Consider the following 16434-nt stretch of genomic DNA (forward strand, 5'->3'; position numbering starts at 1 on the left):
TCGACAAAGACGCATTCCCTTTATTGGGGCCGTGCCCAGGTACAGTCCGGGAGCCAGGCCGCCCAGCCTGGCTTGCTGGGGCCCGAGGGCGTGGGGTCGCGCCGCCGGCTTTGAGTCCCTCGGCGGCGCCGGGAGACGCGGGCGAGTCCGGCCGGCTCAGGCCTTGGAGTCGTGCCGCAGGTGCAGGGAGTCCATCCCTTCCAGGAGCAGGGTGAGCGAAGCCTGGCCGTGGCCCCCCTCCTCCGCCTTGCCCAGGCGCCCCTCGGCCTCGCCCGTCAGCAGCCGCCCGTTCTCCGCCTCCAGCTGGGCGTTGCGGCAATGCAGGCCGATGTTCTCCAGCAGCAGCCGGTTCCGCTCCTGCGGGGGGGGGGGAGCAGAGCTGTTGGGCGGGGGGGGGGCCCTGCACAGCTGTGCAAGGGAAGCCCCCTTTAGTCCCAGCCAACTCCACCCGTGGGTGGCCCCATTTGCATCCCCAGCCGCTGGGGGAGGGGGGTCTCCAAAGCCCCCCCCCCCGCATGGTACCCCTGTTTTGGGGGTCTCACCTTCTCCAGCTCCTGCAGGTGCTCCAGGAGCTTCTGGTCCCTGCTGCAGCCGCCCACCCCGCCGTGGGGCTCGGAGCCCTCCGCTGTGGGGCTGGCGTCGTCCGTCTGCGTCCAGGCGTCCCGAGTGCGCCGCCGGCCAGCTGGCACCCCGGCCAGCACCACGGCCTGCTCCTCCGCCGGCTCGCCCACCGGGGGAAAGGGGAAGGCCTCTTCCTCCGAGCCTGCCGTGGGGAGAGGGGGCCCTTTAAATGGGGCAGGCCACAGGCTGTGCCACTGCCAGGAGTGGGGGGAGATGTGGACAGCAATGGGGTGTTCCACTGACCCAGCCACGGGGGAGAACAGGTGGAGAGGGGGCCCTTTAAATGGGGCTGGCCATGGACTGTGCCACTCTCTGGAAGTGGGGGGGGGGGAGAGTTAACATGCTTGTGGCCATTTAAAATGGTTCATGCCACGGGCCAGTCCACGGCCTTGGGGGGAAGAGGGGAGGCCCACAGGTTGTTCCACTGTCCTGGTGAGGGCAGGGGGGATAGACTGCTCCATTGTTGGGGGGGGGGGGTAGCGGTACCTGAGCTGGGGTGCTGTGTGGCAGCAGGTGTGGCGGCGCGGGGCGTGCCCCCCTCTGGGGCTCTGGCGTGGAACCTCTTCTTGCACTCCAGCTCCACCAGGTCCTTGCACTGCTTGTGACAGATCATGCCACAGTCTGGGGGGGGGACACACACGATACGTGACCTAAGCTGGGGGGCCTGGCATTACCCCCCCCACCCCCTGTAGTGCCAGGAGAATCCCCCTCCGCCGTGAGCAGTGCAGGGCTCAGGACACACAGCTGTGCAGTTCTATCTCCAGCCAGCAGGGGGCAGCGCTGAGTAGACAGATGGACATGCACGCTCCACCCTGGGGGCTGCTTAGTCCCATGGGCCCTTTGCTTCTCCCTAGCCCTATTACCAACATTCTCCCCACACGTTGCCCCATCGGGGCCGCACTTACCCCGACATCTGTACCCCTGCTTGGAGACACCCCAGAGCTAGAGGAGAGAGAGAGCGGAGCCTGTTAGCTGGGCCTTTTTGGGGGGCGGGGGGGAGTGTTGCATTGTCCCTGTGAAGGGGGGAGGGGATTTTGCAATTGGGGGATTGTTGGGTCTGGACCCCCCACACACACACTGGCAGTGTCCACAAATATAGGGGATGACTAGGGGGAGTTGGGGGGGGTTAACCTCCCCCAGTGCTGCCCCCTGGGAGAGTGACGTGGGGCAGGATTCTTAGTGGGGGTGGGGGGGTGGCTGTGGAGCAGCAGATATTTGGTGCACCCCCTTTCCTGGCCACCTGGGGGGGCACTGTGGGGGCAGGGTCTTTGGCCCAGCCGGGGTTTAAAGTACCCCCCACCCTTTCCTGGCTGCCAGGGGGCACTGTGGGGCAGGGTCTCTGGCAGCCCTGGGATTTGGGGCACCCCTGTCCCGGCTGCTGGGGGGCAGGGTCACTTACGAAGCCGTTGCAGCTATGGCAGAAGGTGGGTTTCTTGAAGGTGGCCTCCTGGAAGTCGTGCAGGAAGCCGAGGCCCAGCTTGGAGAAGACGGCGCAGGCCCGCATGAAGTAGTCGGTGAGCTCCTGGCGGCTGTAGGGCCCCTCGCTGCCGGGACGGGAACGGGACAGTGAGGGGGCTGCCTTGGAAGTGGGGCGGGGGGGGGAGTGATACTGACAAAGGGGCCTTGCGGGGGAAACTGAGGCATGGAGCCAAGGAGCAACTTGCAGTGAGTCAGAGCTGGGGATAGAACCCAGGAGTCCTGGCTCCCAGGCCCCCCCTGCGGTAACCACTAGACCCCACTTCCCTCCCAGAGCCAGGGATAGAACCCAGGAGTCCTGGCTCCCAGCCCCCCTCCCGGCACATACTCACCGGTCTTTCCCCAGGCCGTAGAAGGAGAAGGGGAAACTGGCCACAATCTTTTCAAAGTCCTCTTGGGAGATGCAGCCGCGCTGGTCCTGGTCGTAATTCTTAAATACAGACTGTGCGGGAGGGGGGACATTAACCAGCAGCAGCGTAAGCCCACCCCCACGCCTTTCCCCAATACCCACTGGGAGCCCTTCTCCCCCCGCCCGCCCCGATCCAGGGTGGCACCCCGTTCTGACCTTTCAGCCCTTCGGGGTGGGGTGTGGCTGGGGGGAATTGCTTTGTATCTCGGCATCAAATGGACGGATACCCCCCCTTTGCCCGCCGGGGGGGGGCAGATCCTATATGGTCCTGAGTGCGCCCCCCTCCCCTGAGACAGGCTGCCGGTGGCTGTGCCTGGGCACCGACTCCCCCAGGGGCTGGTCCATATAAAGGGATAACAGGGGAGCTGCTCCCCTGAAGATCCCAGGTGTGAGTCCTGCCCCTTCTAGGCCCTGGGGCAGCATTGACTGCCCGGGGGCTGGGCCCAGCACACAGGGCAGTAAGAGGAGCTGCGTCCGGGCAGGCGCCACCCCCGGCCCGTGTGGGGCTCGGCCCTGGTGGGTCTGGCTACAGCCAATTGATGCCTTTGGCCTTCTGCCCTGGGAGGGGAATGGGTGTCGTGCCGAGCGGGGTGGCACTGCGCCCCCCGCCCGGCCACTGCACAGCGTGACACACGCCCCCCGGCCACTGCACAGCGTGACACACGCCCCCCGGCCACTGCACAGCGTGACCCGCCCTTGGCCACTGCACGGAGGGACACACACCCTGGGCATCTACACACCTGCCCAACACACATGGCAAACAAACCCCGCACCCAGCTGGGGCCTTGGCGCAGGGCAGATGCCCCCCGGCTGGCTTGGGGGCAGGTAGCTACCGGCCGTGTTAGGCTGCCCGAGGCCCAGGGGGCTGCGCTGAGGGGTGGGCACCTGGCTCACCTCCACCATCTGCTGGACGTGTTTGCTGATGGTGAGCCGGTCCGGCTTCGGGGCCACGCCCGGCGCCCACTCCACCACCACGGGGGGTTTGAAGGGAGTGGCCAGCTGCGGGAGGGCAGAAGAAAGGGTCAGACACGAGTGCCTCGAAACAGGGAGAGGAGGGTTGGGGGGGTCCCAGTTCAGCTCCCCCCACAGCTTACCAGGGACTTGGGGCAGCGGGGTTCCCGGGCATAGGACAGCTGGTAGATTTCATCGTCTGTGTAGTACAGGTCAAGGGAGAGCTGCGGGGAGGGGCAGAGAAGGGGGTTAGAGGCTTGGGGGGCAGGGTCCCACTGGGAACAACCTTCCCGTACCTACCGGAGAGGGGGTAACGGGCTGAGATCGCTGCCCCCTGCTGGCCGGGGGCAGAGCCATTTGCACGGGGTGCAGTCATGCCATGGCACCGGGGGGGGGTGGGGGGGAGTTGTGCAATTGCACCACTGTTCCCTGCTGGCAGGTGTGCGTGTGTCACCACGCTCAGCTCGCTGGGCACAGCGTGTGTGTGCGCGTTTGCACGTGGGGTGGTGGAAGCTAGCCTGTGCCCCTGTGCACCAGACCCCCTGCTCTCTGCAGGGCAGCCCTGCGACTGGCAGGCTGGGCCCAGGGTCTCAGTGGTTTGAGCATTGGCCTGCTGAACCCAGGGTTGTGAGTTCAATCCTTGAGGGGGCCATTTAGGGATCTGGGGCAAAAACTGGGGAATGGTCCTGCTTTGAGCAGGGGGTTGGACTAGATGATCTCCTGAGGTCCCTTCCAACCCTGATATTCTATGATTTGTTTCTAAGGGGAGATCTGGGGCATTCCCCCAAGCCCCACCCCACCTGCACCCCCCTGCACCACCTGCCTCTTGCACTCCCACCCTTGCACGCTTCTGCCCATTGAACACCCAGCCCCGGCCTCCTGCACATTTGATCCTGGCCTTGCACCACCACCCCTCGCCCAGCCAGCCCCACCCACTTCCACACCTCACCCCCATTCTTCTGCACACCTGACCCAGATATCTCGCACGCCAGACCGTGCCCCCTTGCGCACCAGCCCCCACCCTCGCGCACCTGGCCCTAGCCCCGTTCACCCCACGCCCGCGCTCTCGCACGGCTGGCAGGGGGCTCACCGTGAGCAGGTGCACCAGGTCCTTGTTGGCCTTGAAGGGCGGCGCGGCCTGCTGCAGGGCCCGCAGCTCCAGCGCCTGCTGGTAGAGGCCCTGCAGCTTGCTGAGGTTCAGCTGGCCCCCCAGGCGGTCGGGCAGCGCCTCGTGCAGGGACACCAGGTCCTTGAGGTGCACGCCCACGATGGGGACCTTGAACCCGGCGCACTCGCCGTAGGCCCGCCGGTAGGCGCTGTAGTTGCAGCAGGAGGAGAGCAGCTCGGTCATCTCCGCCAGCGCCTGGGGGGCAGGGGAGAGGCCAGAGGGTCAGACATCAGGCAGCCTGCCCTGGCCCCCAGCTCTGCGGAGGCGGGGCAGGGGGAGCCCAGCGTGGCGGGGGAGGAGAAATGGCCCTGGGGGGGCGAGCGATGGCCTGGTGGGGGCAGCGGGGAGACACCCACCGCCCTCCCCCCCCGGGCAGAGCCCCCCCGCTCGCAGGCCGAGGGGCCCACAGCCAGTGGCAGGGGGAGGGCTGGGAGGCCAAGCAGGGCGGGGGGTGCGAGGGGCGGCCGGGGCCCACCTTGGTGACCTCCTGCGGCAGCTGGGCGTGGGTGTCCTTGAGGCGGGAGATGGCGCTGTGGCAAAGCCCGCCCAGCACCGCCATCAGCGTGTTGAAATTCTGCAGCTGGCGCAGCTTCTGGGGGGCAGAGAGTTGGGGGGCGTCAGGCGTCTGGCCCGGTGGCCCCCCCGTCGGGCTGAGGCTTCCCCCCGCTCCGACTCCCCAGGCCCCTGCGGTCTCACGTGCCTGCTCACATGTGCACGCTTGCACGCACACTTGCTCGCACACATGCACTCCCTTGCACACACACACGAGTATTTTCTTGCACACGTGCACCCTTGCATGGTCGCACGCATGCATAGATGGGCACGTGCACGTGCACACACTCATGCGTGTGCACACACCTGTACCCTCCTGTGTGCAGCCCATGCACACTCGCGTGCACTTTCACACACTTGTGCGTGTACACCCACACGTGCTCACACCAGTGCATTTTCATGCACACACCCACATCCACCAGCACTGTCACCCACACCTCCGTGCATTCACACGCACGCCCCTGCGTGCACGCGCACACATTCACATGCGCGTGCTCACGCGCCCCCTGGCACACCCCGATTCCCCCACCCCTCCTGGACCTGCTTTGGGAAAGAGTCTTGGACCCTGCGCTCCCCCCTTCAGCCCCCATCCCCGTGCCGCAGCGCCCCTGGTGGCAGCTAGCGGGAGGGCACCCTCACCTGAGTGACGCGGATGAACTTGGTGAAGACCTCGGCTCGCTGCTGCGGCGTGGGCCGGTTGAGGATCATGACCTGCACCCACTGGGAGATGCTGTTGCAAAGGGCCACGGAGCGTTCCAGGGCCAGGTTTTCCTGCACGGAGCCCTGCAGCACGTAGCTCCTGTAATCCAGGTACTGCCCGGGGCGGTGGGGAGAGTGGGAGAGACAGAGGAGAACTCAGCAACCAAGGCAGCCGCTGCACTGAGCCACTCTCCGACCCAGGGAGCCAGAGCTGGCCGAGGCCCAGGGGCTGGTGTCAGCAGTGGGATCTATTGAGCTGCTCTCCAGGAGCTGGGGTGAGTGGTGGGAGCTACTCTGCCGCTCTCGGAGCTGGGGAGGCAGAGCCGGCCGAGGCCCAGGGGCTGGTGTCAGCAGTGGGATCTATTGAGCTGCTCTCCAGGAGCTGGGGTGAGTGGTGGGAGCTACTCTGCCGCTCTCGGAGCTGGGGAGGCAGAGCCGGCCGAGGCCCAGGGGCTGGTGTCAGCAGTGGGATCTATTGAGCTGCTCTCCAGGAGCTGGGGTGAGTGGTGGGAGCTACTCTGCCGCTCTCGGAGCTGGGGAGGCAGAGCCGGCCGAGGCCCAGGGGCTGGCGTGAAAGGTGGGATCTCTCCTGACTCTCTTCCTCTTTCCAGCGCTGCTAAATGCCTCCAGCAGGAGCTTAGAGCGCCCGCAGCTCGGTACAGCTATTTGCCCCAAAGAGGCGGGCCAGGGGAGGCTGCAGAGGAAGGGGGGTGGCAGGAGGCAGGCGAGGCGCAGGGCCCGGGGGAAGGGCGCTCACCGAGATGCGGCAGAAGGCTTTGAACTCCAGGTAGCTGAGGTGCTCGGCCAGCTCCGCCGCGTCCAGGTGGTCGAACAGCAGGGACACTTTCCGCTTCTTGTTGCAGCCGGGGCTGCTCTGGTAGCTGACCTTGCGGGGCCAGCTGGGGTGGGGGGAGGGAGGGGAGCAGGTTAGACGGGCAGGGGCATTGGTGCCTGCACAATCACCCCCTGTCTGTGGACACCCCTGCAGGTGCCCGTGCACACCCACACCCCGTGCACAAACACACTCACTTGTGCACACCCTGCACACCATGCACAAACTCACTCGTGTACACCATGCACAAACACACTTGTGCCTACCCCACAAACCGGTGCACACCCCCCCATGGGCCCATGCACACCTACACCCCGTGCACACACTCACTTGTGTACACCCTGCACACCATGCACAAACACACTTGTGCATGCCCCACAAACTGGTGCAGACACCCCCAAGTGCCCATGCACACTCACACCCCGTGCACAAACACACTCACCTGTGCACACCCATGTACACTCCCCCATGTGAACAAACACACCCATCCATGCCCAGCCCCAGCCACCTATGCACTCCTACCATCTCCAGACACCTGGGCACACACGCCCTGTGGGCAGCGCAGCGATGCGGGGAAAGGGGAGGCAGGGAGCAGGGGTGGCTGGGCAGGGCCCATCCTTACATGTGGGTCGTGTCCGCTGGCTGGCAGTGCCCGTGACCCTCGGCCTGCACGGCTTGCCAGAGCTCGCCCATGGCCTCCTCCAGCTGGGGCTCCAGGCGAAAGGCCTCAGGGTGATGCGTGATCCAGTACCTGGGGGGGGGGGGCGGGAAACGTGGGGCAGGGTTAGGGCATCGGCTGCAGGCCACCCCCACACAGGCACTCCCGGGGAGGGGCAAGGAGCGTTGGGGGAGCGCTGCGGGAACGGGGTGCATTGGAGGGATGGGGAATGTTGGTGGGTGGGGTCAGGGGAGTAGTGCGGGGGTGGGCTGAGCAATGGGGGGATGGGGGCACGGGCGGAACAGTGCAGGGGCAGGGGAGCAGTGGGGGGAGCAGTGCGGGGGCGGGGGGAGCAGTGGGGGCGATTAAGGGTTGGAGGTGCAGGGGAAGCAGTGGGTGGATGGGGGGCACGTGGGGGGCAGGGGGGAGCTTTGCAGGGGCACGGGAGCAGTGAGGGGATGGGAGGCATGGGGGGAGCAGTGGGGGGATGGGGGGCGCGGGGGGCTCTCACCTGACGAAGTTGCAGATCCGTTGGCGTCTTTCCATCTGATCCTCCCCAGACGCCTCCCGGTAGGTGGCTCCGAGTTAAGGCTCCATCCCCCTTGGAATCCCCGGGAATAGAACCCAGGAGTCCTGAGAGCTCCCCTGCCACCCCCGCCTTGCTGCTCTCCACACAGCCCCCCCTGCTGGGAGTCATCCGCCCTTCCCACGTCCCTCCCCCCACCCCCGTCAGGGCAGCTCCCAGCCCAGCCAGAGGGGGGCACCACTGAGCACCCAGAGTCCCATCCCTGCCCCCGTCTGACCTCAGCCCCCCTCCCGCCCGCTGCACCGGGAGCTCCCGGCCTGGCCTGGGGACCCCAGGGGGGAGGGCCGGGCCGCAGGGGGAGGATATAGCGCCAGGAGGTGGCGGGCGAGGTCAGCCGAGGGCACCACCCAGCTGTGGACGGTCAGGGTCATGTTCACCGTGTAGTCGCTACGGCACAGGGTTCCGTCCGGGGCTGGGGAGGCAACGGCAGGGGAAGGGTTAACGGCACCGGGGGGAGGGCAGGGGGCCGTGAGGAACGTTAACGGGGGCAGGGGGGACATTTGCTGCATGGAACGGGGCAGCTGGATTCCACCCCATTGGGAGTCACGAGTTGGCCGCTCTCAGCCCTTCTCCTCCGTGGGGGGTGGGTGTACCTGTCAGGGCAGGGGGCTGCGGGTCGGGAGTGAGGGGCACCGGCAGAGCTGCGGGGGGGGAGCCCAGGGCTGTGGGTCGGGAGTGAGGGGCACCGGCAGAGCTGGGTGTGTGGGGAGCCCAGGGCTGCGGGTCGGGAGTGAGGGGCACCGGCAGAGCTGGGGGCGGGGGGAGCCCAGGGCTGCGGGTCGGGAGTGAGGGGCTCCGGCAGAGCTGGGGGCGGGGGGAGCCCAGGGCTGCGGGTCGGGAGTGAGGGGTACCGGCAGAGCTGGGGGCGGGGGGAGCCCAGGGCTGCGGGTCGGGAGTGAGGGGCACCGGCAGAGCTGGGGCGGGGGGAGCCCAGGGCTGCGGGTCGGGAGTGAGGGGCACCGGCAGAGCTGGGGCAGGGGGAGCCCAGGGCTGCGGGTCGGGAGTGAGGGGCACCGGCAGAGTTGGGGCGGGGGGAGCCCAGGGCTGCGGGTCGGGAGTGAGGGGCACCGGCAGAGCTGCGGGGGGGGAGCCCAGGGCTGCGGGTCGGGAGTGAGGGGCACCAGCAGAGCTGGGGGGGGGCAGCCCCCTTACCGAAGGAGTTGAGACATTTCTCGATGAGCTGCTCCAGGCTGCAGGTCTTGGTGAGCTCCCCCAGCGCCAGGCTGGCCATAACCGTGTTGATCTCCCTGGGGGTGGGGCAGGTCATTCGACGCCGATTCTGCCGCTGGCGGATCTTGCCGGAGCCGGGGCTGGTGGGGCAGGGACATTCCGCCCGCGACTTCCTGAGAGGGAGGGGGCCAGTCGGGGGGTCACTTCTCACTTGCTGCCCAGGTCCTGCGACCGCTGAGGCCCCGGGACCAAACTAGCGTTCTGCCTCCCAGGCACCCCGGCTCTAACCACTAAGCCCCACTCCCCTCCCAGAGCCAGGCAGAGAACCCAGGAGTCCTGGCTCCCAGCTCCCCCGCTCTAACCACTCGACCCCACTCCCCTTCCAGAGCTTGGATAGAACCCAGGAGTCCTGGCTCCCAGCTCCCCCGCTCTAACCACTCGACCCCACTCCCCTTCCAGAGCTAGGATAGAACCCAGGAGTCCTGGCTCCCAGCTCCCCCACTCTAACCACTCGACCCCACTCCCCTTCCAGAGCTTGGATGGAACCCAGGAGTCCTGGGTCCTGGCCCCCTCCCCTCTTGGGCTCCTTGCGGTGCGAAAGCCAAATTAAAAGAAAAACAGAAAAAGGGAAACTGAGCCCAGGAAAGGGGAAGTGCGAAGCTGGCTCTGTCGGAGGCAGGAGAATAGGCCCCACAGCCCCTTCCCCTGGCATGGCAGGCCTGGGGCCCCCGCATGTGGGCCCCACGCCTGCTGGGTCTTCCCCAGAGCCCCCTGCCCCGCTATGGGATTCGGTAGCTGGGCAGCCCGGTGTTCGCCCTGGCCCGTGGCGAGGACCAGAGACAACCAGGGCGACGGAGCCAGACCCAGGGTGGGAGGAGGGACTTGTGGGACCCAAAGCAATGCACATGCCAGGCTGGGGGTGCACGGCTGATGCCAGGGAGGGGGCTGAGGAGGGTTTGCCAGGCCAGAGCCGGGGGCGGGGGCTGGCCTTAATGTAACGAGTAATCAGTAGCGCAGGTAGCATGACATAAGGCATGTGGAGCGGACGGGCACCGCTGTCGTGGGTGCTTTACAACCACTAGACCCCACTCCCCTCCCAGAGCTGGGGATAGAACCCAGGAGTCCTGGCTCCCAGCCCCCCCCCCGCTCTAACCACTAGACCCCACTCCCCTCCCAGAGCTGGGGATAGAACCCAGGCGTCCTGGCTCCAAGCCCCCCCCCCCCGCTCTAACCACTAGACCCCACTCCCCTCCCAGAGCTGGGGATAGAACCCAGGAGTCCTGGCTCCCAGCCCCCCCCACTCTAACCACTAGACCCCACTCCCCTCCCAGAGCTGGGCGTAGAACCCAGGCGTCCTGGCTCCCAGCCCCTGCTTTAAGCATGTTTCTACGTGTTAACCCCACAAGTGGATCCGATGGATTTGGCTCCACATTGGCACTGTTTGGCTCAGCGTTTGCCCCGCCCCCACGGGCCGCTCTCAACTCCAAACTCGGGGTGCCCAGAGGGGGGAGCAGCTCTGGTTCCAATTCACCCCCTGCAGCCTTCCCGCGCCTGCAAAGCTGGGCAGCTTCCTGCCCCTTTCCCGGCAGGGGCATCAGCCCTGCTTCTGCATTTCCAGCAGCCGCATTGCGCCATGGCCCACAGCACCGGGCCCCCACCTCCCCCCGTGGGCAGGCTGCTGGCTGAGTGGGGAGGACCTGGGGGATGCCCAGAACAATTCCCTTCCCCCTCCATCGCCTCTTGCCCAATGCCCTTCCATGGCACAGGGCTGCACTGCGGGGAAGGCTCACACCACCTGCTGGTTTGGGGGGCTTTTGTCTGTGCTGCCAAGCCCTCCTGCTCTAACCCCTGGACCCCACTCCCATCCCAGCGCTGTGGATAGAACCCAGGAGTCCTGGCTCCCAGCCCCCCCTGCTCTAAGCACTGGAGCCCACTCCCCTCCCAGAGCCAGGGATAGAACCCAGGAGTCCTGGCTCCCAGCCTCCTGCTCTCACCTCGAGGCCCCCTAGATCCCAGATGCTGCAGGAGCTGGAAGGTAACGGACCTTTTCTCTCTCCGGGTTCTAGCTGAGGTTCTAGGTCACCCTAAGAGTCACCATCTTCTACCATCAGTTCAGTGATCTTCAGCCAGCCGGTCCCCCGGCCCACGGAGCCACCTCTACGGCCGGTCCCCTGCCCCACCCAGCCCACTCTATGGCCGGTCCCCTGCCCCACGGAGCCACCTCTACGGCCTGTCCCCTGCCCCACCCAGCCACCTCTACGGCCTGTCCCCTGCCCCACCCAGCCACCTCTACGGCCTGTCCCCAGCCCCACGCAGCCACCTCTACGGCCGGTCCCCCGGCCCACCCAGCCACCTCTACGGCCTGTCCCCTGCCCCACCCAGCCACCTCTACGGCCTGTCCCCAGCCCCACCCAGCCACCTCTACGGCCTGTCCCCAGCCCCACGCAGCCCACTCTATGGCCAGTCCCCCGCCCCATCCAGCCACCTCTACGGCCTGTCCCCCGGCCCACCCAGCCACCTCTACGGCCTGTCCCCTGCCCCACCCAGCCACCTCTACGGCCTGTCCCCTGCCCCACCCAGCCACCTCTACGGCCGGTCCCCCGGCCCACCCAGCCACCTCTAAGGCCTGTCCCCAGCCCCACCCAGCCCACTCTATGGCCGGTCCCCTGCCCCACCCAGCCACCTCTACGGCCTGTCCCCTGCCCCACCCAGCCACCTCTACGGCCGGTCCCCCGCCCACGGAGCCACCTCTACGGCCGGTCCCCTGCCCCACCCAGCCCACTCTATGGCCGGTCCCCTGCCCCACCCAGCCACCTCTACGGCCTGTCCCCAGCCCCACGCAGCCCACTCTATGGCCAGTCCCCCGGCCCACCCAGCCACCTCTACGGCCTGTCCCCAGCCCCACGCAGCCCACTCTATGGCCAGTCCCCCGCCCCATCCAGCCACCTCTACGGCCTGTCCCCTGCCCCACCCAGCCACCTCTACGGCCTGTCCCCCGGCCCACCCAGCCACCTCTACGGCCGGTCCCCCGGCCCACCCAGCCCACTCTACGGCCGGTCTCCTGGCCCACCCAGCCACCTCTACGGCCTGTCCCCTGCCCCACCCAGCCACCTCTACGGCCTGTCCCCTGCCCCACCCAGCCCACTCTACGGCCGGTCCCCTGCCCCACCCAGCCACCTCTACGGCCGGTCCCCTGCCACACCCAGCCACCTCTACGGCCTGTCCCCTGCCCCACCCAGCCACCTCTACGGCCGGTCCCCTGCCCCACCCAGCCACCTCTACGGCCGGTCCCCTGCCCCACCCAGCCACCTCTACGGCCTGTCCCCTGCCCCACCCAGCCACCTCTACGGCCTGTCCCCAGCCCCACGCAGCCACCTCTACGGCCTGTCCCCAGCCCCACCCAGCCACCTCTACGGCCTGTCCCCTGCCCCACCCAGCCACCTCTACGGCCTGTCCCCCGGCCCACCCAGCCCACTCTACGGCCGGTCCCCTGCCCCACCCAGCCACCTCTACGGCCGGTCCCCTGCCCCACCCAGCCACCTCTACGGCCTGTCCCCTGCCCCACCCAGCCACCTCTACGGCCGGTCCCCTGCCCCACCCAGCCACCTCTACGGCCTGTCCCCAGCCCCACGCAGCCACCTCTACGGCCTGTCCCCAGCCCCACCCAGCCACCTCTACGGCCTGTCCCCTGCCCCACCCAGCCACCTCTACGGCCTGTCCCCCGGCCCACCCAGCCCACTCTACGGCCGGTCCCCTGCCCCACCCAGCCACCTCTACGGCCGGTCCCCCGGCCCACCCAGCCACCTCTACGGCCGGTCCCCCGGCCCACCCAGCCACCTCTACGGCCTGTCCCCTGCCCCACCCAGCCCACTCTACGGCCGGTCCCCTGCCCCACCCAGCCACCTCTACGGCCTGTCCCCAGCCCCACGCAGCCACCTCTACAGCCGGTCCCCCGGCCCACCCAGCCACCTCTACGGCCTGTCCCCAGCCCCACGCAGCCCACTCTACGGCCGGTCCCCCGGCCCACGCAGCCACCTCTACGGCCTGTCCCCTGCCCCACCCAGCCACCTCTACGGCCTGTCCCCTGCCCCACCCAGCCACCTCTACGGCCTGTCCCCCGGCCCACCCAGCCACCTCTACGGCCGGTCCCCTGCCCCACCCAGCCACCTCTACGGCCGGTCCCCCGCCCCACCCGGCCGGTCCCCCGCCCCACCCAGCCACCTCTACGGCCTGTCCCCTGCCCCACCCAGCCACCTCTACGGCCTGTCCCCTGCCCCACCCAGCCCACTCTATGGCCGGTCCCCTACCCCACCCAGCCACCTCTACGGCCTGTCCCCAGCCCCACGCAGCCACCTCTACGGCCTGTCCCCAGCCCCACGCAGCCACCTCTACGGCCTGTCCCCAGCCCCACGCAGCCCACTCTACGGCCGGTCCCCCGGCCCACGCAGCCACCTCTACGGCCTGTCCCCTGCCCCACGCAGCCCACTCTATGGCCGGTCCCCTGCCCCACCCAGCCACCTCTACGGCCTGTCCCCTGCCCCACCCAGCCCACTCTATGGCCGGTCCCCTGCCCCACCCAGCCACCTCTACGGCCTGTCACCCGGCCCTCCCGGCCCACGCAGCCACTTCTATGGCCGGTCCCCTGCCCCACCCAGCCCACTCTATGGCCGGTCCCCTGCCCACGGAGCCACCTCTACGGCCGGTCCCCTGCCCCACCCAGCCACCTCTACGGCCTGTCCCCAGCCCCACGCAGCCCACTCTATGGCCAGTCTCCTGGCCCACCCAGCCACCTCTACGGCCGGTCCCCCGGCCCACGCAGCCCACTCTACGGCCGGTCCCCCGGCCCATGCGCCCCACTGTACAGCCTGTCCCCCGGCCCATCCAGCCACTTCTACGGCCGGTCCCCCGGCCCATCCAGCCCACTCTATGGCCTGTCCCCTGCCCCACCCAGCCACCTCTACGGCCTGTCCCCCGGCCCACGGAGCCACCTCTACAGCCGGTCCCCCGCCCCACGCAGCCACCTCTACGGCCGGTCCCCCGCCCCACGCAGCCACCTCTACGGCCGGTCCCCCGGCCCATGCGCCCCACTGTACAGCCTGTCCCCCGGCCCATCCAGCCACTTCTACGGCCGGTCCCCCGGCCCATCCAGCCCACTCTATGGCCGGTCCCCCGGTCCACGCAGCCCACTCTACTGCCGGTCCCCCGGCCCACGGAGCCACCTCTACGGCCGGTCCCCCGGCCCACGCAGCCCACTCTACGGCCGGTCCCCCGGCCCACGCAGCCACCTCTACAGCCGGTCCCCTGCCCCACCCAGCCACCTCTATGGCCGGTCCCCCGGCCCACCCAGCCACCTCTATGGCCGGTCCCCCGGCCCACCCAGCCACCTCTACGGCCTGTCCCACGGCCCACCCAGCCACCTCTACGGCCGGTCCCACGGCCCACCCAGCCACCTCTACGGCCTGTCCCCAGCCCCACCCAGCCACCTCTACGGCCGGTCCCACGGCCCATCCAGCCACCTCTACGGCCGGTCCCACGGCCCACGCAGCCCACTGTATGGCTAGTCTGATGACCCACCCAGCCAACCCCACAGCCACTGCAATCAACCAATCCACTGTCTGCCCGGTGCCCACAAGCAACCACCCTCCGAACTGTGGGACAGCTGCACCCACCCACGCACCCAGCTCTCTGAGCAGCCAGCATCGCGACGCTCTGGCCATGGTGGTTCTCCCTCCACTCACGCCTCACTCAAGTGACTTACCTGTGGACTCTACATTTCCCCCAGCTGTGCCCACGGCCGCCCCCTGCAGCTCTGCGCCCCCGTCCCTGGGGGCATCGGGCTCTTTAAGGGTGGGTGCTAACGAGGCAGGAGCCCTGCACAGGCCCTGGGCACGGGCAAATGGGGGGCAGTTTCCTTCCCTTACATCCAGGATTGCCCAGGAATCTGCAAGCCCTGAGATGCTAAGCAACATCAGGCCACTAAATCCACTGCCGAGAACACGACTGGGGGGGGGACCAGCTGGCTCGTGGGGTGCAGGGAATGGGACATGAGGCCTTTCCCCTCTAGGCCCCAGGGCGGGGACTGTCTGGCGCTGGGGGGTAGAAATGGGGACCCCCTTTCCTCTCTAGGGGACACTGCTCATCCGGCCCCAGGGTGGGGGGCTGGCTGGCTCGGGGGGACCGGGAATGGGGCATGGTGCCTTTCGCCTCTAGGGGGCGCTGGCTCTGATCTAGCCCCAGGGCAGGGACTGACTGACTCTGGAGGGGGTAGGAATGGGACCCCCTTTCCCCTATAGGGGGCGCTGGTTGCAATCCACCCTCAAGTCGGGTCCTCTGGCATAAGCCGACCGTAACCTCCCTGAGCAACATCCCCGGAAGACGCTCACCCACCTCCCCGGCCCCGCAGGCGCTGAGATCCTTACGAAGCGGGTGGCTTGGCCGGCCAAGTGTCAGGCCGCTCCCTCTCTTCTCACTAGCCCTTCTGTGACAGGCCAGCCGATCTCTGAGTGGCCCCCGGCAAGCGCTGGCCCTCCTGAGCCATGGGCTGCTCCATGAACATGGCAGAGCCTTTCCCGTGCCCGACCCCAGAGGTGGCTGCATTCCTCCATGGGGCCAGGCGCGACTTTCGCCGCCCGCTCGCTGTGGACGCGGCCAGCCATTGGCAGCGCCATCTCGGGAAGTGAAAAGACGATGTTTTGAGGGGGTGGGGGGAATTGCTACTGAAATGACTGAAAAGGAGAAGCCACGCAGACTGAAACGGCCACCCAGGGCCACAAGGAAAGCCCCAGCCGATGACAGGAGCCAGCATCTTTCAACGCAGACGAACTCAGCCTCCTGCTTACCTTTTACTCTCTTTTCTGTTCATGGCCGAGCTAAGCTGGGGTTAGCTAGGGTGTGTAAACACTCCCCCACTTCGCTCCCACGACATGCAGCTGCTAGATCCGCCGGCTTGGCTTCCCCACGGTCATTTGCGTCCTTGTGCACGAGAGAAAGAAAAGAAAACTCATGAACAAGCTCTCGGCTGTGGGCTCCGGGGCGGGACCTGAATCTGCGGCCAAGCTGAGTCAAAAGGAACTGGTAACGTTTGTGCTGATGGGTGATAAAAAAGGAACTGGCTTATATGTGTGATGTCAGGACAGTGGGCTGTGTGTGTGAGAGACAGAGAGCCAATTTATGTGTGTCCGCAACAGGGGAAAGAACCCAGGAGTCCTGCCTCTCTTTCCCCCTTTAACCACCCAATCATGCTCCACTTCCAAATCCAGGAAGAGAACCCAGAAGCCCTGACTCACAATCGCCTCCTCTAACCACTAGACCC

General features: G+C 67.6%; 2 protein-coding genes across 2 annotated transcripts in view; one reads left to right on the forward strand and one right to left on the reverse strand.

Moving 5' to 3' along the window:
- RASGRP4 (RAS guanyl releasing protein 4) lies at positions 1-16098 on the reverse strand. The gene is made up of 17 exons (XM_037884570.1): positions 15962-16098; positions 9105-9295; positions 8259-8364; positions 7878-7940; positions 7331-7459; positions 6634-6775; positions 5817-5990; positions 5101-5217; positions 4548-4820; positions 3601-3681; positions 3401-3505; positions 2430-2539; positions 2021-2165; positions 1527-1563; positions 1108-1242; positions 543-763; positions 1-357 (listed from the first exon to the last, which is right to left on the reverse strand). The coding sequence occupies exons 1-17, from the start codon at positions 15982-15984 to the stop codon at positions 157-159; spliced, it is 2253 nt and encodes a 750-aa protein (XP_037740498.1). The 5' UTR covers positions 15985-16098; the 3' UTR covers positions 1-156.
- LOC119564382 (rho GTPase-activating protein 11A) overlaps positions 16091-16434 on the forward strand; it is a 17194-nt gene continuing 16850 nt past the window's right edge. The window contains exon 1 of the mRNA XM_037884569.2: positions 16091-16196. The gene's annotated coding sequence lies outside the window, so the exon portion shown is untranslated. The remainder of the gene's footprint in view (positions 16197-16434) is intronic.

This window comes from Chelonia mydas, chromosome 23 (assembly GCF_015237465.2).
Source record: "Chelonia mydas isolate rCheMyd1 chromosome 23, rCheMyd1.pri.v2, whole genome shotgun sequence".
NCBI lineage: Eukaryota > Metazoa > Chordata > Testudines > Cheloniidae > Chelonia > Chelonia mydas.

Excerpts from the sequence above, each read along its gene's own strand:
- RASGRP4 (XM_037884570.1), bottom strand. The coding sequence starts at position 15,984 with ATGAACAGAAAAGAGAGTAAAAG. Across the intron at positions 5,218-5,816 it reads AGTTCATCCGCGTCACTCAG|AAGCTGCGCCAGCTGCAGAA; the intron begins GTGAGGGTGCCC and ends TCTGCCCCCCAG. Across the intron at positions 3,506-3,600 it reads CCCGCTGCCCCAAGTCCCTG|CTGGCCACTCCCTTCAAACC; the intron begins GTAAGCTGTGGG and ends GCCCTCCCGCAG.